The 22635-nt window shown below is 41.3% G+C and overlaps 1 protein-coding gene and 3 non-coding genes across 4 annotated transcripts in view; 3 read left to right on the forward strand and 1 right to left on the reverse strand.

Moving 5' to 3' along the window:
• Positions 1 to 526: 526 nt before the first annotated feature.
• Positions 527 to 599, reverse strand: Trnav-aac (transfer RNA valine (anticodon AAC)). The gene has a single exon. It is a non-coding gene; the product is annotated as a tRNA-Val (tRNA).
• Positions 600 to 900: 301 nt separating this feature from the next.
• Positions 901 to 972, forward strand: Trnah-gug (transfer RNA histidin (anticodon GUG)). The gene has a single exon. It is a non-coding gene; the product is annotated as a tRNA-His (tRNA).
• A 499-nt stretch (positions 973 to 1471) lies between these two features.
• Positions 1472 to 1635, forward strand: LOC128744827 (U1 spliceosomal RNA). Its single transcript, XR_008412450.1, has one exon. It is a non-coding gene; the product is annotated as a U1 spliceosomal RNA (small nuclear RNA).
• A 1496-nt stretch (positions 1636 to 3131) lies between these two features.
• Positions 3132 to 22635, forward strand: part of LOC128740594 (probable nuclear hormone receptor HR38) — a 59340-nt gene continuing 39836 nt past the window's right edge. Inside the window, exon 1 of the mRNA XM_053836154.1 lies at positions 3132 to 3285. Coding sequence (XP_053692129.1) covers positions 3132 to 3285 — 154 coding nt within the window. The remainder of the gene's footprint in view (positions 3286 to 22635) is intronic.

Below are 22635 nucleotides of genomic sequence, written 5' to 3' on the forward strand. Positions count from 1 at the left end.
ACGACTGTCCCAATATCCTCGCTATGTTACAAATGCATTGTCCTTTGCGCCCGCAACGTCATCAAAATCTTCTACGTTTAGACGTTTATTGAACGAATTACGGCCAACATGAACCCATCCGTCCGTATAAATCAGAGTGAAAACAATTTTATCTTTCAATGTTTGTAAACTGCTGTTCCTTTGTTTATTTTAAATTACTGTAAAGTTGTTCTTGTTCATTTAAGTTATTGTAAAGTTGTGCATAGTTGATAAATTTTATTATTTTATAACATTCAGTGAAAATTAGACAGGCTTTTGTGTCGGCTTGAAACTGTCATTTGCGCATTTCAAGGTAGTAAATTTGAGATAGGCTCTAACATGAAAATCCGGTTTGTTAGTAATTGAACAGCTGAGAAATCGCTCAGCACCACTCTTGGCCTTATTCAAAGGATTACTGTATTATGGTAGTCAAAAATTGATTTATTCACTTTAAACTGATTACAATTACCTTTGTCGGTTGTTATTTGGGACAAATCAGTGGCAAAAATGTTTCCGCCCGGGATCGAACCGGGGGCCTTCCGCGTGTTAGGCGGATGTGATAACCACTACACCACGGAAACGACTGTGCTTGTTGGTGACCCCCCGGCCGGTTGATCTCTACGACCACAAACCTACCCCGAAAAACCCGGCGCAATTAGCAGCTGTTCGTTTACTATTTATAGCTTTTGCTTCAAACCAGGCTGCAACCACATGGCTTTGGCCTTTCGTGTGTGGCTTTCTGTTTTATTTCGGTGCACAAGCAACCGATCCAGTTTTGTGGGCGATGAAAGTTTCGCTTGACTGTCAGTGATTGTTTTCAGGTAGCATTCATGTTTCCATCAGTTACCACAAAGGTACGAGATATGCACCAACACCCCGGTAGCCGTGATCGTCTAGTGGTTAGGACCCTACGTTGTGGCCGTAGTAACCCAGGTTCGAATCCTGGTCACGGCAATGCTACTAAAGCATTGTCACGGTGGGAGATTTTTTTTCGTATTTTAGTTATATTTAAATTCTTAGTAGAACGATGTGATATTGCTTGTAATTGAAGTCTCTAATTGTTTGTTTTCTTTTCCTTTACAGGTGAGTATCAATAACCATCGGAATGGTTATCGAATGAGCTCGTGCCGGTACCTTTAGTAGCTGAAAAAGTTAACTGCCGAACAAAACAGTAACAGGTAGATTCTAAATTTAAACTTGGGTTAAAGTTATCCTCCAGTACATTTCATGATGAAACAATTCTGGTATTAGTAAGGCAAATATCACATTGATAAGAACTTCTGATAGGAAATCAGCATTCAAATTTGAAAAAGAAACATTCAAACCCTTAACGCTTGTCTATGTCTGCCAGAACCAGCTGCTTTTCCGCTTTACCCCTTTTCTGTGCAGTCTGGAATCGCTAGCACACCCAGTAGCCACTCGAGCCAGACACCCAGGTAACTGTCGAAGAAGCATACTTACCTGGCACAGGGGTTACCGTGATCAGCAAGGCGGTTCCCCCAAAGCGAGACTCTTCCATTGCACTTCGGTTGAGTTGACCTCTGCGATTATCCCTCATGTGGATAACTCGTGTGTGTAATTTTTGTTAGCCGGGACGTGCGTTCGCGCACATCCCGATCAATCATTTACAAACAAACCAAAAGACTGTTTAAAACAAAATAACCATCATGAAATACAACATACAGTTTTATATTCACTTGCATTATCGGCACGACAGGCTGCAGTAAAAAAAACATATCACCAGCATAACGAGCTGGTCACCTGCGAAAAAGATATTGCCAATTATTCCAAGGACCCTTGACACTAATTAACTGCTGGTTATCTCAGCGAAAACACACTCTACAAGTCGTAAGTTCATTATACTTCAGCATAATTCCCCGCTGCTGCTGCAGTCAGTGATTCCCCCATTGCGCAAACCCATCACGACGACCGGCGGCGTCTTAAAGCTACACTGCCAATCTGGCAGACAGCATCAGCATCATCACCATCGATGCTGCTGGCGAAAAAAAACTGTTCGAAATTATTGACAAACTGCACGCACGAGTTGATGTCTTTTTTTCGCACCTCATCATAAATGGATTAAGCTGGCCTGGGGACCTTCAGAGGCCCGGAGAAGCCTTCACTGTCCCAAAGAGGCTATCCGATGAATCCGCCATTAAACACCGTTTCAACCATAAACTGTGACCGCGCGGCGACGGATCTCTTCTTCTCTAGATCCTATCTAGTCGAAGCGAATTTCAAAATCGCCCCGGGCGCCCCGTTTCGTTTAATTCATCTATCATCGACAACCCATGATAAATGCTAGGGTTTGATACTAATTTTCCGGCTTTTAGATGATGAGACTGCTAAGGGTATACTTATTGAGTACAACGAATTGGGTATCAAATCCGGTGTGGATCGAAAAGGGTCATTTAATGCGTAATATCTATGACATTGATACGGAGGTAGAGCAACTCCCCGAATCATTTCCACTAGATTCCGTTGCAAGCTGGTTTCACTGTAGTTGAACCGTCATTTAGTGCTTTGCCTGATGTCGAAATGAGCAATTTATTTCTCGTATTGCCCTCCGTGACAATGTGGTGAAACTTCGTTTCGTTAAATTCCATTGATGAAATCCGATCTTTTGCGATATGATAATACGAAACTATGCTGAGTAGGAGTAATTTTAAATTATTTTCTTCGAGCTCCCACTTGTCAGCCGTGCTCCATTCAAATCAATTTTCGACAAAAGCCAGCAATTTCACGCAATGCAAAGCATTCTTTCACATGCACCCTTTTCCGGATCCACACCTTCTTTTTCCTTCTTTTGTGGGCTCCCTTGTGTTTGATTAGCTTCCCATTGATGTTGCGTGTGTAAAATAAATAAAATTATTGTAATACTTATCGGCAGTCCGTTTTGTCCATCGTTTCTGTGGTGGTGGCACAAGCTTCGCTTCATTATCACCTTCCGTTCCATTCACAGACGCATTCCCGGCGCGCCGGGTCCCCTTTCCCAGCCCAAACATGGTGTTAATTAATTTGAACGCGTTCCTTTTGTCGACGAGGCTGCTGGCATCACGCAGCCTCCGGTTTTCTACGGCGCGGCCGGCCAATAATCAGTAGCCTTCCGCGGAATGTACACAGTTACACACCTAGCGTGGACACTTGGACAGTCGGTCGACGTTTGCGATCTACGCGCGTGCGGTTACTCGCACCCAATAGGTGCTTGTCACACGGGCTGGGCTCTCGGTCACGAATTTCTCTTCCCCCGATCAGTCAAGACCAACGGTAAGAGGACAATTTGTTACCGGGTTACCAAGGGATACCATCCCCGAGGGGAATTAATTGTTTGTCGGTGCGCAGAAAAAAAACTTCCTTTTAAATCAAGACATTGGCATTGCTCAAATATCTGCAGGGAAATGATCCGATAAGACAAAATATTTGGATAGTCACTCTTATCAGATTTCAAGCGTATGGATGATAAATTCCTACACGAAACGATGTTATCCACAAACAATTCATGCAGCCTGCATGATGCAGGTACAAGTTATGTGGTTTCTTTTTTAATGACAACAGCTGAACCCGAAAGGATTACTAGCAAGCGCCCTCGAAGAAGCATACTTACCTGACACAGCCAGGGATCTGCGTAATCAGCAGGGCAATTACCACAGAGTGAGACTCTTCTATTGCAATTCGGTTGGGATGATCCCTGCGATTATCCCCATGCATATTTTTTCTGCCAGGACGTGTGATAGCCCTATTTCTTCAGAATTTGGTCATCGAACCTCCTGAATTTCTGCGGCATCCAATACTGCCCATGGATTCATAGTTAACGTAAGAGCCAAAATGACCAAAATGTACTTTATCAGTTCTATGCATTCTCAACTATATAATATACATGCCCAATGCTCAAACGTCATTTGTTTGATTGAAAATATTCAAGAAATTTTGGAAAATAGAGCTAGTCTAGTTGACGTAACTTATTTGATTGAAACAGTATATAGTTAAGATTATATGACCTTAAACATTATTCCCGATAAAAATGCGTTTTCTCAACAATGATGGTGTTGGTCGTTACGTCAACTATGCATCCATGGACAGAATAATATTGGCTATAACTCAATTCATTTACCGTGAAAGCGTTTTTCTACTTGTTTTGTTTTTAATTTCTTTTGCCATTTCATCATAAATAGACTGACACTGACACCTGAACAACGTCTACAAATTGAGCAGGTTTTTACATAAAAATCATGGTCCAGTTCAAGAATCGTAACATACTCTAATTTTGTCCCATGCCCGAAGCTTATTTTGGTAGAAGATCGGTTGGTCTGATTTCCTTTAAAAATGTTGAAAACCAAACCTCAAAAGTTAATGGTGACCGCTATAGGACCATGATCAACAACTCACCTGTACCACAAATAGGAGCTCTTAATTCGGAAGAGCAATGATTTCAACAAGACGGTGCAACATGCCACACGCACGTTGAACTACTATTTGCGGGATCATGTAAAGTCTCTGGTTTACGCCGATAAATCGCAAACGATTGAAACGTTGATACGCACAGTGGGGAGTTTTTTTGCAAAACGGTCCTTTATTTCTATATCTCCGAATGGGCTACATTGAATCTTTTAATGTCAAAAGAAAAATATTTTTATGGGGATTCCAATGGTGTTTTCACTGCTCACGCCACGCGTGTGTTTTTGGCATTTTGGCCAAATGAAGGAAATTTCTAGAGAAACAGAGTTGTATCGATCAATAACTCTGGAATCCGCTGAGATAAAACCAATCTTTTTTCGTCAAAAGAAAGCTGTTTTCATGTGGATTACGATGGATGGGTAATTGAATGCGACTAAACTAGTTACTAAATTAGTAACGTCACAAAATTAGCGTGGTATAATCTTTATTTGGCCAAAACTGCAAGAAACAAACAGGTGCTGTGAACAAGCGTCAAACTATTCGAATTCATATAAAAATAGGTTTCTGCTGGTGATAAAGATTAAATTTATCCCAGCGAAATCCAAAGATATTCACTTATATACATTGCTAAAACTAGAGTAAAACGCCATTTATTTGTTCAAAACAACAAGAAACAACTATGCGCCGTAAGTAGAAACTTTGCCATCGGATTCCTGATTAAAATTGCTTATTTATGGCGTAAAAACATCAATTTATACCAGCGGAATCTTTCGGAATATGTGACTTTTTTCAGAAAAAATCCTCATTGTGCATCAATATTTGCCACTTGAGCTAGTGTTTGTGCTTGAACATGGACCTGGACGTAGACCTGGACCTGGAAGTAAACCTGAACCTGGACCTGGACCTGGACCTGGACCTGGACCTGGACCTGGACCTGGACCTGGACCTGGACCTGGACCTGGACCTGGACCTGGACCTGGACCTGGACCTGGACCTGGACCTGGACCTGGACCTGGACCTGGACCTGGACCTGGACCTGGACCTGGACCTGGACCTGGACCTGGACCTGGACCTGGACCTGGACCTGGACCTGGACCTGGACCTGGACCTGGACCTGGACCTGGACCTGGACCTGGACCTGGACCTGGACCTGGACCTGGACCTGGACCTGGACCTGGACCTGGACCTGGACCTGGACCTGGACCTGGACCTGGACCTGGACCTGGACCTGGACCTGGACCTCGACCTGGACCTGGACCTCGACCTGGAGTTTGGTCTTGGATTTTGGTCTTGAATTTTGGTCTTGGATTTTGGTCTTGGATTTTGGTCTTGGATTTTGGTCTTGGATTTTGGTCTTGGATTTTGGTCTTGGATTTTGGTCTTGGATTTTGGTCTTGGATTTTGGTCTTGGATTTTGGTCTTGGATTTTGGTCTTGGATTTTGGTCTTGGATTTTGGTCTTGGATTTTGGTCTTGGATTTTGGTCTTGGATTTTGGTCTTGGATTTTGGTCTTGGATTTTGGTCTTGGATTTTGGTCTTGGATTTTGGTCTTGGATTTTGGTCTTGGATTTTGGTCTTGGATTTTGGTCTTGGATTTTGGTCTTGGATTTTGGTCTTGGATTTTGGTCTTGGATTTTGGTCTTGGATTTTGGTCTTGGATTTTGGTCTTGGATTTTGGTCTTGGATTTTGGTCTTGGATTTTGGTCTTGGATTTTGGTCTTGGATTTTGGTCTTGGATTTTGGTCTTGGATTTTGGTCTTGGATTTTGGTCTTGGATTTTGGTCTTGGATTTTGGTCTTGGATTTTGGTCTTGGATTTTGGTCTTGGATTTTGGTCTTGGATTTTAATCTTGGATTTTGGTCTTGGATTTTGGTCTTGGATTTTGGTCTTGGATTTTGATCTTGGATTTTGGTCTTGGATTTTGGTCTTGGATTTTGGTCTTGGATTTTATCTTGGATTTTGATCGTGGATTTCGTGCTTGAATTTGGTCATTGGCTTCGGGCTTAGATATCTGTGATTTTAGTTCTGGAATTTGGTCTTGGATTTGCTCTTGGATTTTGATTTTCGATTTTAGATTTGGATTTAATCTTAGAAATGGTTTTGGAGTTGGTCTTGGATACGGTCTTAGATTTGGTCTTGCATTTGGCGTTGAATTTGGCTTTTGGATTTGGTCTTATACTTGGTCTTGGATTGGCCTTGATTTTGGTGCAGGATTTGTATTTGGAACTTAGATTTTAATTTTCATTTTTCTTCCATTTTGTTTTGGATTTTCTTAGGATTTTATCTAAGATTTGGTCTTGGATTTTGTAATTTGCTCTTGGATTTGATCTTGGACTTGGTCTTTGATTTATACCTAGACTTGAACTTGATCTTGGCATGGGCGTTGCCTAGAGGGAGGAGGGGGGCTTTGGAGGCTTAAATACCCCCCCCCCCCCCCCACTTGTTAGGTAAATACAGCAAGCGTTGACATGCAAAAACATTTTTTTTAGTATTGAATTATTATTGTTGATATAAACATGACATTTCGGCAAGAATTAATTTGGTATTCGCCGTAGAAGGTCTGCAATATTGTCTCATCTCGTCGTTAACTGCTCCTCCTCAATCTAAGTAAGACCTTTTCAGTGGTAATATGGCTGAGATATCATTACTTGGAAGACGGAAAGGATAGAGATCGTTCATTAAGGCATAGCCATCGTTATGCTCACTTTTAAGCCTAAGTCAAAACCTAAATTCAAGGCCAAATCGAAACCTTGGTGAGCCCAACCCAAGTTCAAATTCAAATCCATGTCCAAAAGTGCATCTAAGTCCATATCCAAGCCTAAGTTCAAACTCAACAATCCCAAGCTCATACCCGAGCCCAAGGCCAGGTTCAAGTCCATACGCAGCCCTAGCCCTAGTCCAAATTTAATTCCAAGCTCAAACCCAAGTTTAAGCCTTGTCCCAAGAAGCTTACACCCAAGTTGAAGTCCAACTCCAAGCCCAAGTCCTATTCTAAGTTGTAGCCCAAGCCGAAGCCTAATCCTAAACCGTCCAAGCATAAGCTCACATCCAAGGCCAAATCTCAGAAAACCCCAAGTTTAAGCCAAATCCAAGCCAAAACCCAAGCCTAGGCCCAAAAAGTTGAGGCCCAAGCTCAAATCCAAGTCGAAATCCAATTCCAAGCCCAAATATAAAGCCAATTCCAAGTCTAAGCCTAAGTTCAAGTCCAAGCTCAACCCTAAGGTCAAGTCCTAGTCCAAACTTTTCAAGTACAAATCCTAACTCAACAAGCCCAAGCTTAAATTTATAAAGAATTTAATCGACTTAGCTTAGTTTTAGATTATTCTAAATTTCGATTAAAAAACCTTTAGGTTATGTCAATTTTTTTTGGTGAAGCCCCCAATGGGTGTTTTCTGGTTACACCCCTTGTTCCTGTATATGGTCTAGGATTTGGTCTTGGATTTGGCCTTCAATTTGGTCTAAGATTTTATCTTGGGTTTTAAATTTGATCTGGGCCTGGGTCTGGACTTGGATTTAGTCTTGAACTTGGTGTTTGATCTCGACCTGGTTTTGAACTTAGAAGTGGATTTAGTCATGAGCTTGGCCTTGGGCTTGTATTTTGTCTCGGATTTAGTCTTGGCTTTCGAATTTGGTCTTGAATTTGTTCCTGGACTTGATCTACGATTTGGACATGGATTTGGCTTTGGCCTGGGTCTTGTCTTTGGTCTTCAATTTGGTCATGAATTTGGTCTTGAATTTGGTCTTCAATTTGGTTTTGGCTTTGGTCTTGGATTTGTTCTTGAATTTGCTCTTGGGTTTGCTCTTTGTTATGGAACTAAACTTGGCCTTATATCTTATAAGGTCTAATAGGGAAAACCGCAAAAATTGAAAACTGTACAAAATATGTTTCTTCTTGTATTAAAAATATTGCTACAATTATTGTAGTATAAACTAAACAGAAGCATTTAATAGTTCATTATGTTTGCAATTTATGACTTTCTAAAGCATTTTGGAATGATGGTAAGTTTAATTATTTCTTGACAATAGCTACCAGATCTGCTAATTTTACATCCACTATTCTAGTAAGTGATTATTTATAGTATTACCTCCCATGAGCCTTCAAATGTGTGGAATTTGTGGTACTTCTGCACTGTATATGGTTTGGGCGAAGTAACCTGCAGAAAATATTCAAAATTATAAACTAATTAACGATTAATTTTGGACGTTATCAAATATCATAAACTTTGCGAATGATTTAAATCTCTTTTTTTTTATTGTATTATTTTATCTTAACCGTAAAATTGCATGTTTACAAATCTATTTATACCTTAAACTCCAATAAAACCACTAAAATTTGTTTACTAGCGGCATTAAAAATTCACCACATCGTTTATTTTATCGTCTGTAAGACTTTTTCAAATGTTTTGTTTGTTCACTACATGGTCAAAATATTCAAGCATCATGTTGTGCTACATAACATAAAGTAAGCTGTTCCAAAAATTGAAGAGCCAATTCGAACCGCAAACAAAACAGTAGCCACCAAAGTTTGTACATCAGCGCGCGTGTTGACTTCTGGATTCACATTCGAGTTTCAATATTTGATCCATAAACAAACCGAAATGGAAACAGTAGTCAAGTGGATTTGAACTGCCAAGTAAAGAAAGAAAAATAAAGCACAACAGGCAGCTCTCAGCCGACGATATCCCATCGAAGCTGCGTAAACACGACAACCAGCCTCTGAGCTAAGAGTAACAACTCAATCGATACTCGGCTTACTTGATTCAAGTTCAAAAGATCGTTTGATCGATTTTCTACCCATTCCATGTGAACCGTGTTTTGATCAGGTAGAAGAAACTGTACTGTTGTTGGCATTGATGTTGGCTTCATTCACGTATCATATCTAAGGTGTTGTTGTACGATTGCTTACCTCACTTCCTTCCTCCGAGGTTCCTCGCATCGCCCGTAACGTTCCAGCCTTCGAGAAGTAGCCTGCCGGCGGACGTCATTGTCGAGAGCCGTGCGTTGTTCGGGTCTCGACAGAAGAAGTGATCAAGAGATTCCACTCGATGTCCGTGTGCAAACAGCCAGCGAACCCCAAGTCGAGCGAAACAAGCACGCGCACTTTTGCACGAGGTTCCCCTCAAGTAGCTACAATTATTGGACAGACCGGACGGCAACCATCCTCCACTATGTTGAATCTTTTTATTTGAACATCATCAACCGTGATCGCTGCTGGGTGGCAGCTCTTCGCGATATGATTTTCAAGAGCTTTTCGATTTGTGTATCTGTGACTGTGCATAATACTTGCGGGAGTTCCCAAAATTATGGAACACGATCGAAATTATTCGTCCTCCTATGGTGGTTATATGTTGATTTTTTAGTTCGGTCCGATGGACAATGGACAGAGGCACCACCCTAACCGTGTTCATTCACTGCCGACGAACGACAAGTGTGAGCATAAATCTTCAGGCGCAACTCATAACAGTGTTTACATTTGGACATAGCAAAAACAAAACGCGGAAAAAAAATCCCCGCACTGATCTTACATGTGCGCTACAACCTGTGAACTCTGTGTAGTTTACTCGAAAACTGTCGAAACCCGGTCCAGCCGGACGCTGGACGCTAGTAGCTGCACTGAAGAAGGTGCCAAAAGTAAAAGATGCGAAATTATTGGAAAATAATTTTAAACCTTTTTTTGGGGTCAATACTTTCACCGTTTTTTTGTTTTGTGGCTCCCTATCCATGCACGGCCTCGGATCTCACTTATGATGGCATCTTCTGACTAGGTGGAGTAGTTTTTTTTTTTGGGATGCCGCTGAAGATGCCAGTGCCGGTCGCGAAGATGACCCGGTCGGAGCTGGTTTCTGTGCCATCGTCCTCTCTGCCAGGCGGCTAGCCAGCCAGCGTTTATGGTGAAGCTTTCCGTGTTTTGGTGGTAGGCTTGCGCTGTCAATGGTAGGTTGGCGAACATTGACGCACATTGCAATCCTGTATGTGGAAGGATAGGTAAACTCGCAAAAATTTCGATAACGAAGGGAGCTTGATTTTGCGTTCGTGTGACTTTTTTCGTGTGTAAAGTGAATTTATCTATTTGAGTTTTCTTGTAGTCAAAGAATTCGGATTTTTCTATCCCCAGATGTGGTATTTCTTGCAGGGTTTCACCATTTGATTGCGCTCGCCTACGAGTTTCGTTGCGCAGACGAATATGCTCAAAATTCCTATCATAACTCAAATGGTTTGAAACTTCAACAGGTCTTCAGGGTGCAAGTCTGCAATTAACACCGGTTGCGGGTCGGTGCAAAAAGGCAACGAAACAACAAAAAATTAACGCAACTTCGCTACATTGTTGCTGGCTTGTGTGCAACATCTAAGAGGGAACACCTCTGCCTCTGCAGCTCGTCGTATTATTTTTAGCCGCTGTCCAATTAGACCCGGCAGCCGGACCCGTGAACTACGGACTCGCTGCCATCGCTGTCGATGTTGAGTGTTGGCCGTACACACCACCAGTAGTAAATTTGTTTAAACATGTGTCTTTATAATTATCATGTTAGGAAAGAGTGTTGGCAAACGTCTTGGAAGCAATGCAGATGGTACAACACAGAGGAGTTCGTAGCTTAGCACATGTAATGGAGAGAAAATTTATTGGAAATTACACCTTGCCAAATTGTGGGAAAAAATTTAGGGAGTAAAAACTCTACTGACAAACTTTCAATTATCTTCAATGACGGTTGTACCGGTACTGGACAATAAAATATGATAATATGAATCGGAATGTTAGTTAGTCTTCAACGGGAAATGATAATTATGATTTCGAAGTAAACTGTCCATTTGTAAAATTTAATTTCGGTATAAATTACCAAAACGATTACGTCAAATTTGCTATCTAACGTCATCATTCCAAATTGGTTTGTTAGCTTTTTATTAACAGCAACAGTTAGCAGCGCCGCTAAGTCCATATCATATTCTGCATCTCAATCGGATGCAAGACGTGTTGCGAGCGAAAAAAAAAACAAATGCAAACGGAGTGATATATTCTTCCCAAGAAATTGTCATTTCTCACTGCAGGTGAGTTCCCCCCGAAAGTTGTGGATTTTTTATGGAAATTTTAGCGAATCACCAAAAACCACGATGACTTCTTAATCATGTAGACGAAAACCGATCGCGGACATATTTGCTTACAAATCATCGGCTAGGTATGTATACAGCAGCTCGACGATTTCCATAATCGAATGGCTACGATGGATTCGAGCGATTATGATGGGCCAAACTTGTTGATTGGTGTCTGCCTGTGTGTTTTTGTGTGTCTCGGTGTATGGTTCGGTTAAAGAACTGGATTTAAATTAGGTCTGCTCAAGAGGGGATCGGTTGCAAAAAGTCTGCTTGTCAGTTGGCCAGATCGTACACGGTTGTGTTCACCAGGCCACCGAGTCATATTTTAAACGTCTAGAAGTTTGTGCGCCGCGAGGTGTAAATATGCAGGTGTGGATACTACTAAGATGTAACTCACCCGATTAGTAGGAAAACAAACATGGAGTGACATCAGTACGGTACACCCGCTTTACCAGGTCAACATCGAAACACGCTTGCGAAGTGCAAGCATAGTCAACGGAGCATTCGCCAAAACGCGAATTTTCCAGTAAATCCCTAACTTCACTGCGGGGACTGGCCGGAATGATGACGGTGCAAAATAAATACTGTTCAAGTGGCCCAAGGCGAGATTTTTGCGCCGCTCTGTCGTTGCTTTATCATAATGTTGAACATTAATACAATTATTAAGCGATGGTCGTGTTTGGTTAGTTGTAGATCGAGGCGTTTCTCCCAAATATACGCTGAATTCATGAATAATAATAAGCATGAACGCGGCTCTTCGTGCGGTACGATTCACTGTCGGCGTCCAGCAAGCGGGAAAGTGGCTTCCTACATGTATGATATCATATGATGGGCACAATAATGACTTACACTGCCCGAAAGATGCTCGATAATTATGAATTTCGCAGCACCTCTTAAATTTGCAATAAATCTTTCTAGTGTAATCGATGCTTTTTCGGATGAAAAATTACATTGAGCATCGTGACGTAATTGTGAAGTATTTTGGAATATTTGGTTTAATTTCCTGTACGGTAATCAACCCCGTCGGTAGCCTTGATATCCTAGTTTTTTTGGCAACGTGTGAAAAACTCTCACAAAAAACGGCATATCAAGCTTGTTTAACATCCACTGTTGTCAACCTTTGCTTTTCTGCTAGATTCTATTCATTCAGCTGTTTCATCCTTAACAATATTCGATGAATTTTCGATTGGGTTAATTTCACAATCTCGCAATTATTTCTCTCCACGTTTTGCCATATGTTTCGCGGCGTTATTGTTCTACTAGCAATTTATCCGGGAGGTCTATGAATATTGATAAAAAGCACAGATGTTGAGTGTTTTCAATTTCCTGCCATCACATTAGGCATTCAACGAATTGCAGAAAAACTGGATTAGAAACTTCCAGAATGTGAAAAGTGAAATCGAAAAAGTTGCTTGCCAGTATGTATTAAGCCTGTAAGTTTGCCGAAATATCAGCCGAACTGATATGCCTCATTAGCATATTTATTGCTGGATAAACGATTTTTTTTGCATTGGCGAATTGAAATTTTTTGTGTTGCATCAAGGAAGAGTTAAAAATGGTGAATTGCTCAATGTGTTTAAACAGTTATTTTGTACAGATAATTGAGTTCCACCCTTTTAGTGGTAAAAAAACTGTAAAATATTTAAATGCCGCATTAAATCAACAATCACCGTAAGTAGCATACCTTGTATACCTTGGCTCTGATATTAACTTATTCTTAGAGAAGAATCGATTTTTACCTTAACAAATTACTAATTAGTTATTGCATAAATTGTGTTTTCAAAGAAAGGTAAAGCTTTTATCCAGCCCATGGAACTTAGTTTATGGTATGAACAATTATAGTAATGTTAACAAACTCGAATTGACTGGTAATCCAACGCACCTAGAATCCACAGAACAGAAGTTCGAACAACGCGACGATCAAAAGGCGGTAACAAAACCTCATTCAATTTTGTCTTTCTTTTGGCTGGTGTTCGCAAAGAAAATAATAACAATAATAAGGTCAGAATGCCTACGCCCTTTCACTGCTATCTGTTTTTGCAAAATTCAAAACGAAAATCCTGGGCCAAAATTCAAGACCAAAATTGGAGACCAAAATTCGAGATCAAAATCCAAGACTAAAATCCATGACCAAAATCCAAGACCACCATAGAAGCCAAAACCCTAAATCATAAAAAAGTGCGAAATCTTCTCCAAGGCCATTTTCGTGTTAAAGTTCAAGTCCAAATATTAACAAAACTTGAAATCCAAGACCAAACCCAAACTCAAATCCAGATATAAAACCAAAACTAAAACCAAACTCAAGACCAAATCCTAGATCTTCTTTGGTTTTCTTTTTATTTACTTTCAGGTTTCGTATTCTACTAAGACGCTCCAAAAACATCAGTCAAAATCCAAGTCCAAAATCCAAGACCTAAGCCAAAACCTAAACCATAGAAAAATCCGAAACCCCCTTAAAGGCTATTAACGAATTCAAGTCCAATTCCAAATACAAACAAACGTCGAAATTTAGGACCAAATCCAAACTGAGGCCCAGGTTCAAAACTAAGACCAGAAGCCAAAATCACACCCACGACCAAGGGTTAGACAAATCGTAGACGAAATCTTAGTTTAATTCCAAGGATAAATCCAAGACCGAACCCGAAATCAAAATCCAACACCAAAATTCAAGTCCGAAATCCAAGACCAAAATCCAAGTCCAAAATCTAAGACCAAAAGCATAAGGCAAAACCAAGCCATAGAAAATCCGTAACCCAAGTAAAAACCAGAATCCAAGACTAAAATCCAAGAACAAACTCCAGGTCCAGGTCCAGGTCCAGGTCCAGGTCCAGGTCCAGGTCCAGGTCCAGGTCCAGGTCCAGGTCCAGGTCCAGGTCCAGGTCCAGGTCCAGGTCCAGGTCCAGGTCCAGGTCCAGGTCCAGGTCCAGGTCCAGGTCCAGGTCCAGGTCCAGGTCCAGGTCCAGGTCCAGGTCCAGGTCCAGGTCCAGGTCCAGGTCCAGGTCCAGGTCCAGGTCCAGGTCCAGGTCCAGGTCCAGGTCCAGGTCCAGGTCCAGGTCCAGGTCCAGGTCCAGGTCCAGGTCCAGGTCCAGGTCCAGGTCCAGGTCCAGGTCCAGGTCCAGGTCCAGGTCCAGGTCCAGGTCCAGGTCCAGGTCCAGGTCCAGGTCCAGGTCCAGGTCCAGGTCCAGGTCCAGGTCCAGGTCCAGGTCCAGGTCCAGGTCCAGGTCCAGGTCCAGGTCCAGGTCCAGGTCCAGGTCCAGGTCCAGGTCCAGGTCCAGGTCCAGGTCCAGGTCCAGGTCCAGGTCCAGGTCCAGGTCCAGGTCCAGGTCCAGGTCCAGGTCCAGGTCCAGGTCCAGGTCCAGGTCCAGGTCCAGGTCCAGGTCCAGGTCCAGGTCCAGGTCCAGGTCCAGGTCCAGGTCCAGGTCCAGGTCCAGGCCCAGGTCCAGGTCATGGTCCAGGTCATGGTCCAGGTCCAGGTCTAGCTCTAGGACCAGGTCCAGGTCTAGATCCATCTCCAGTTCCAGTTCCAAGTCAAACGTCGATTGTACGGTCTTTGGCAGTGTGTGGATGGAGCTAAAGCGACTAGGTGTGGAAGTTGGGAAGGTGAGATATCGCGATGGGCGTACAGCACTACCTATCGCCTTATTCGGGGGATTCCTGTATAGAAACTTCTCTACCACTTTACCGTTGATTTTGTGTAACGGAATTGGTCGATTAACTTTTCCGAGTAGTCTTAAAAATCATTGAAAACGATAAATACGAAACCGCAGAATGCATTCCGAGATATAGGATACACACTTTTATGTATCTGGAAGTTGTAATGGAAAGAAATATGTAGCAAGATCTTTATAATACTTAGTTCCTTTCAGTAAGTTTAAAATAGTCCGTTACACTAGTTTACTTTTGATTTTTCGTAGTCTGCGACTGCGTTTTGATTCAAATAAGCGTTCGCGTTTTTCCAGTATGTTATCAAGAATCCTGAAGTAAATATGTTCATGTATTGAACCATTGTTGCAACTGTCCTGTACAAGAGTTTAATTTAATCCCAGTTATGATGCGACTCTGTATGAAACTGTGGAAAGGCGACAATAAACCAGACAATGAGAAATAAAGATAGAAGGTAAACACACGTGTGTGAATTCCCGGAAAAAAATAAAAAATGTGGTAACAGTAGGATACAAAATACAGTAAAAACAATAAAATTTATCGTCCCAAAAAAAAAAAAAGATAACCAAACTATCAAACTTATTGTTTTCCACCATAATTTTCATCGTTTTCAGAGACTCTACCATAACAATGACGGGTTGTTAAGTATCTTAACAATAAAATAATCTAGTGTTTCGCGAACAAAAATGTTCATTTACAGTGAAAGTTATCGTCCTTTTATGGTAATTTTTTTAGGCAATAAAAACAAAATATAATTTAAAAAAGGCAGTAAATTTATAATGAAATATGGCCAATCTATGGCATAAAATAAGAAACAAAAATAGTAATAAAATTTGCTTTTGAGGCGCTTTTACAATAAATTTACCCTAAGTTTCAATGTTCACAATACAAACTGTTGTAGATGCATTGTTTCTACTACAAAATTTAATGTATTTTTTTCGGGAAGAAACGCTTGGACAACCAATAAATTCAAACTCTCAGAAAGGTTAAGGCAAAAATTAACTTTTTAAAGCGTTGTATGAGAGCTGATAGACGCTTAACTTTTTTGAACAATTAGTTTTTCAGAGAGTGAACTTTTCCGAGAGTCCACTATACTAGAGTTATTTTACTCGGATAAACAGCACTTCATTTTGCAACATACGATCACTCCTTAGTGCATTTGTTTTAGAAGTATTTTTCTGGGTTTTTTGAAGAAAGTTTTTGAATCAAATCAGTTCAACATTTGACCTAAAATTGCACTTTCTTTCTTGATCTTTCACCATTCGTTTTTCATCTTTAAAGATGGCGAAAGTTTTAACATTTCGTCGTTTGGTTTTTTCATCCTTTGTCATTATTTTAGTCTTTTTGTTGTCTGATAGATTGTCACCTTTTGCTGTCGTCTTCTTGTCGTTGTTTATTGTCTTTTTTAATCTGTAAGACGTTTATCGTTGTTTTGACATCTGGGTTTCCGACATTTTAACATCGTCCTTTTGTCTCTTTTAAGTGATTTGTTGTTATTTTCATCGTTTTTTTGCGTGTTTAGTTGCACTTGATGACGTCTTTTTATCGTCATTGGTTATTTTTTATATATTTTGTCTCTGGATTACTGCCAATTTATTATCTCTTCATAGCCTTTTATAATTTTTTTTCGCATTTTTGGTCGTCTATTTTTCTTTCGGCGTCTTTTCATCGTATTTTTATCGCCTTTCTTCTTTTTTCATTCTCTTTTCGCCTATTTGTCATCACCTTTTTGTCATCTTTTCGTTGTCATTTTGTCGTCGTTCCTTCGGTGTTTTTTCGGCGTCTTTTCGTCATCTTGTTTCTATCTTTCTGTCGTATTTATGTTGTGTTTTCATGCTCTATTGTGTTCGTCGTCATTTTGTCGTCTTGCTGTGTTAGTCTTTTTTACAAGTTTTGTCGCCTTTATCACGCTTGTTAAACGGCTTTATGTCGTCTTTCTGTTTCGCAGTTTTAGCGTCTTTTTATTGAATTGTCATTTTATATCCGCCGTGTTTTTGTCGTCTTTCGTTATCTACTCGTCCCAAGTAACAATGTGAGTTTTATTGTACTCTTATGGCGGTCTTCAAGATTAATTTATTAATTAAGAGTGCAATAAAACCGAAAATGTTACTTGGGGTCAACTATTAATCGCATTTTCGTAGCAGCACACAGGCGATATCCTACGCTTATGTTTATATTTTTCTTTTCATTGCATTTTCGCCGTCTTGATTGAACTCAGATCGGAAATTTAAGGTGTGACAGAATAAAAAATTAAATTCCCCGTTATCTACTGAGTCGAAGGAGTTTAGTACCGCAAAAACTGCAAATATTGTAATAAATAACAAAATGCCGTGAATGGGAAAGATGAAAGCCAGTTCGGAGATTTGACTAACTAAATGCTTTCTAATTACTGCTGGTAACGTTACTAGCGATAGCGTTACAGATCAGTCTTGCATGATGGGAACAAGAACCGGCAGCATTGTTCGAAATGTTCCCGTACCGGATAGAAGTCGTGATGTAATTAATGGCTCACAAAGGCACCGGGTCAGATCATCACCGGTATTCCAATCAAACGGAGAGCCTATACTGACTGACCCAATCAATTCTGTATGTTGTCCGCGGTTAGCCACCGCCGAGATTTGCGGTTGGATCTCAAACGGCCCCGTCATCGGTCGTCCGGTGGTCGGCAAGGGGCATTAGTTATGATAATTTTAATCAACTTTATATGTACGCGGATTAGCCGCCTCCTCCTCGAAAAGATGGCGGACGCGCACGTCCTAGTGTGATTTGTAATACCGGACCGGCATACTCCTTTCACACAGTGAGTTTCGAATGTGAGAACGATGACGCCGCGCCGCCGGCAACGATGAGTCCCTTTTTGCTAGCAGCAGCAGCAGCAGCAGCCAGTGCCGGTGCAGTTAGCAGGCGCACTACAATCAATCAGCAAAAGCCGTTATAGCTAGTGCGGTACCTTTTCTAGAAGCATTTCCCTGTTTTACACTGCAACCGAATCATCAATCAAGATCGCAATTAGTGGGCGTTTGCTGGCAGTCAGACAGTCGGCGAACGTAAAAGGAAAATCTTTGTTTTTTGTTTGAAAATGTGCCAAACAATTAGCCTGTTTTCATGGGGGGTAATGCTTTTGGGAAACTTGATTTTTTCTGTGTCGTACGTGACTTGTCTGGAAACAATCGAGTGATTTCTTAAATTGTGACAGGATTTGAATTAATTTCACTAACTAATTATTTAGTTTGGCAGCAGGTTTTAATCTTTTGCCTCCGCTTCTTGTTCAATGTGTTCAACCTATTTTAAATCAGAAAGAAAGCGAAAGAAAGGTTCGGTATGCGCGAAACGTGCCTTCATCCTGAACGGACCGGGTTTTCGTTTGCAAACTCGTTCCGATATTGGACATTGGGGAAATATTAGCGCGCGGCGAACAAGTTAGAAGTCGTGGTGCGACGCTCGAACATAGCCAGTCACATGTAGATGATACTTGTGAAATAAGACAAAAAGTCACGAGAGGCAGGTCTCGGCTAGCAAGTAGTTGCCTATAAGAAGTTCCAAGAGCAAAACATTGGATAACTAACAGCAAGTAGTGTACCGTCTGATATCGTCATCAAACATGAGCGCGACACGGCGAAATACAAGACAGCCTCTAATAGACAGGACTCCTGCCGGAGTAAGCGCGCAGCGCAGTTGATCACGGGAGGGAGTCTGTATGTTCCTAGGTACAGCTTTTGCTAATGGTAGCTGGCGACAACTGTAATGATGATAGGACCCATCATGCCAGCCAGCGACGATTGTGGGAGAGCAAAGCAAAAAAACGGTACGGTTTACCACTTTCATCGGTTTGTGACCAGATCGGCGCGAAGAAGAACGCTGGCACCATCTGTTTCATCCCCCCCCCCTCGAACAACGAGTCGTGATGGATCTTTTCCCGCTGCATTGCGGAGTGCTGCTGCAGTGCGGAGAACAGCAGCGCGCGCGGTAGGTTTTTCAAGTAATTAATCATAATTATACAATCAATTGGAATGGACTTGAATTGACTCGGTAATTAATAATACGAACATGATGAAATAAATTTACATATGCAGCCGACGAAGGAATCAATTACTGCAAATTATTGTCGAAATTGTTCATCATCTTGCGATCAGATTGTAGTGAGAAAAAAAGGTAATTGAAATCATTTTTTTTTTCGTTTAGAGTATAACTGGTTTGATTACAATCGTTTTGGATGGTTCATTTTAAAATTCTTTGGAAGAAAATCCAGCTCTGCATTTTGTTCCTTTTTCTTAAGTTGCATACACAAGAACTAACCCCCAAATCATTAGATTGGGAACGGTTTTGGTGATTAATTCGTGAATATTTTATATGATTTCTTTTTCTTTTATACGTTTTTTAAACTTTGTTGGAAATTATCATAATATTTAAATCACATCCTCATCAAATCGGCATCCATGCAAAATTTCTACAATATTTTCTGACCAAATCCTTAGCACCAAGCCAGGAAGAAACACCTATGTGGGCAGTTTACTTACACTTTCAGCCAATTTCAACGGGCGCGGGGTCCACTTAGCTACAGAACAGAACCGATGGCTGCTAATAATAAACAATCAGTAAAGAATAATCGTGAAACCGTAAAGGTTAGCTAAATTTAGAGTTTCTGAAAACTAAAAATATCTAGAATATCTAAAACTGTGAGTTTATTTTTACTTATCTAATGAATATTCACATTAGACTTCTTATGTCGTTGGTCAGTCGGTGGCACTCAAATTTCCAGAAAAAATACTAACAATCCACCGACTCTTTTGGGGCTTCACATGCGCTGTGCATGCCTGCTGACCGCTCGATCACGCGTTGCATAAGTCCAAAATAAAATCAAACAGATTGCCGACCGTCAGGTTCAGGTCCAATCTCCGAAAACAACAACAACAGCAACAATAACAACCCGAAAAAAGAGATCGCAAAAACGCGTCTGCGCGTCTTCACTTTCGCTTTTGCAGATCTGCACGGGCTGACTGTGACACAATGGGATGTCCTATGGCCAAAAATATATGATACATCATGGTTAATTTAACAGCGGTAATTTATCTAAAAATTAATTAAGCTTTTCGCTGTGATTAATTGGGTTCTTAATTAAGCCGGTTTCAGTTTCTTGCAGCCGCCACGAACCAACAAATACTTATTCTGACCAATGATCCTCCGATGCCATTCATCAAACCTCCATGTGCGAAGCGGACGCACTCAGAGACACCTTTCGACTAGTTTTGAAGAAATTTTTTTCTCATACATACGGGTGCGTCTCACAATTTAAATGATGATGGCATCAAGCATAACAAACTAGATATAGTAGGAGCAGCATCCGAAAAAAAAACTAATTCGAACTGATTCAGCTGAACAACGAGCGGATGATGACGTTCAGATCACATGTGTACCTGTAAGGTTTTGCTGTGAGAAAAATCTTCATCGCTGTAGAAACTGACCATTTCAGTCTGACCCGTGAAGATCTAATCAGACGACGCCGAAGTGCCCGTTCGCATTGGCCATGAGTTTCAGTTTTGGGTCCACAGCCGAATCGAATCAGTCCAAGAAGCAGTAGTACACGTGTGTTGGCAAACTTATCGACGGGATCTGCGGGAAGCTGCGATTGGATTTACCCAATATCTGTACAACGCATAGGTGAGGGCCTCACTCAAAAGCTGAGTGCTACATGACCCTTTTGAGTGCGAGCGAGCTCAATAGGGCGAAGGAGATGAACCCTGATAAAGACTGTTCCCATGCATCATTGATTTTTCTTCGCAAACATTGTATAACAAGCACTAAATTTCACAAAGATAAATGTTTTAATGGTGAAATTTTTTATTAAAATACCATGTAACTTTACCAGTAAATTTTGAATCCAACGTTGTTTACATTTCTACAATCAAATTCATATTTTAAGATTACCCCGAAGTCAAAGCTCGAAAGCCACATGTCATGTCAGCTTATCGTACATTGTACCGGTGCTAACCATAAAATTCATTTTCCTCCCCGGGGGGTTATGATGGTAAATTTAGTATTTTGGCTTTTTACGACTATTTAATGGATACTTTATCTCTTCCCTCAGTGGCCTCAGGGTTGAGAGCTGAGCTGCTTTTCGTTTGTAGCACACGTTCGACGGCCGGTCACTGTTGCACCTGTCGCTGTGCGTGGTGCACTTCAATCCGGTAGGGAAATCCTTAAGTGGAAGCTATTATGTCTAGTTAATTCATTTCGTACTTGCTGATAACGAACATTCTTTGAAAGTACGCATTGCAACCTAATGGACTTATCTACTGAGTTGGTCTGTGAAATCGCACTTCACGTGAAACATAGACGTTGCTTTTTATGTAGCTTGCATACTATTTAGAAAACTGAGATTGGTGCCATAGGCTAATTATCCTATATTTTGTTTTCATCATTTTCAAATTGGAAACCACTCGACAGGGCAATAAAAATCTAACAACAGTTAAATTACTTTTTATCAATTTTATATCAGTACATCTAGCTCTGCCTCAAAGCTGGCTTCGCGGGACGATACTGGTCCAACAAGTCAGTCCTCGTATGTTAGAATTCCGTCTGTGAACGACTGTTGAAGTGAATGGAGGAAGGTGTGGTCAACGCCGCCTACAAGGTGATTTCGCTTCACGAGGGCTTTATGGGAGCGCGCATTACTACGGATTAAACTTTTACTCTCCGACAAATCCTCAAGAAATGTCGTGCTCACGCATCATATTATCGTGAATTTAAGGGCAGCATACGATACAGTCGAGTGCGCACAGCTATGGCAGATAATGCACGAGTGCGGTTTTCCGGACAAACTGACGCGACTGATCAAAGCTACCCTGGAGCGAGTGATGTGCTACGTGCGCGTTTCGGAGACACTCTCAAGTTCTTTCGAATCAAGTTCGAGTTGCGGCAAAGGGTTGGACTGTCATGTATGTTATTCAACATTGGTATTAAAGGTGTGATCCGGTGAGCGGCCATCGAAACGAGAGGAACGATTTTTAGCAGCAGTAGTCAACTCCTACTCCTAACCAACTCCTTCATAGACGACCTCGACATCATTACCAGAAACCTTGAGACGGCGGAGGCAATATAGGCTAGACTAAAAACGGAGACTGGGAGGATTGGGTTACATATCAATGCGTTGGGATTGGTGCGCATTGGATCTGGTCACCGTCGACAATAATACGAGCAAGGAGATTCAACGACGCATTCAAAATGAAATTCGAGCCTACTTTTCCCTCCGCAAGACGCTTCGATCAAGGAGCATATGCCGCCGCACAAAACTGACAATGTACAAAACGCTAATCAACCTGGTAGTCCTCTACGAACTTGAGACAGTAACTTTGCTTATAGAAGGCATACGTGCGCTTGCCGTATTTGAACGAAACGTGTTGCGGACTATTTTTGGCGGAATACAAACAGTTGGTGTATCTTTGTATCATCTGTGCTCGGGAAACGAAGTAG

Source organism: Sabethes cyaneus, chromosome 3, assembly GCF_943734655.1.
Source record: "Sabethes cyaneus chromosome 3, idSabCyanKW18_F2, whole genome shotgun sequence".
Classification (NCBI taxonomy): domain Eukaryota; kingdom Metazoa; phylum Arthropoda; class Insecta; order Diptera; family Culicidae; genus Sabethes; species Sabethes cyaneus.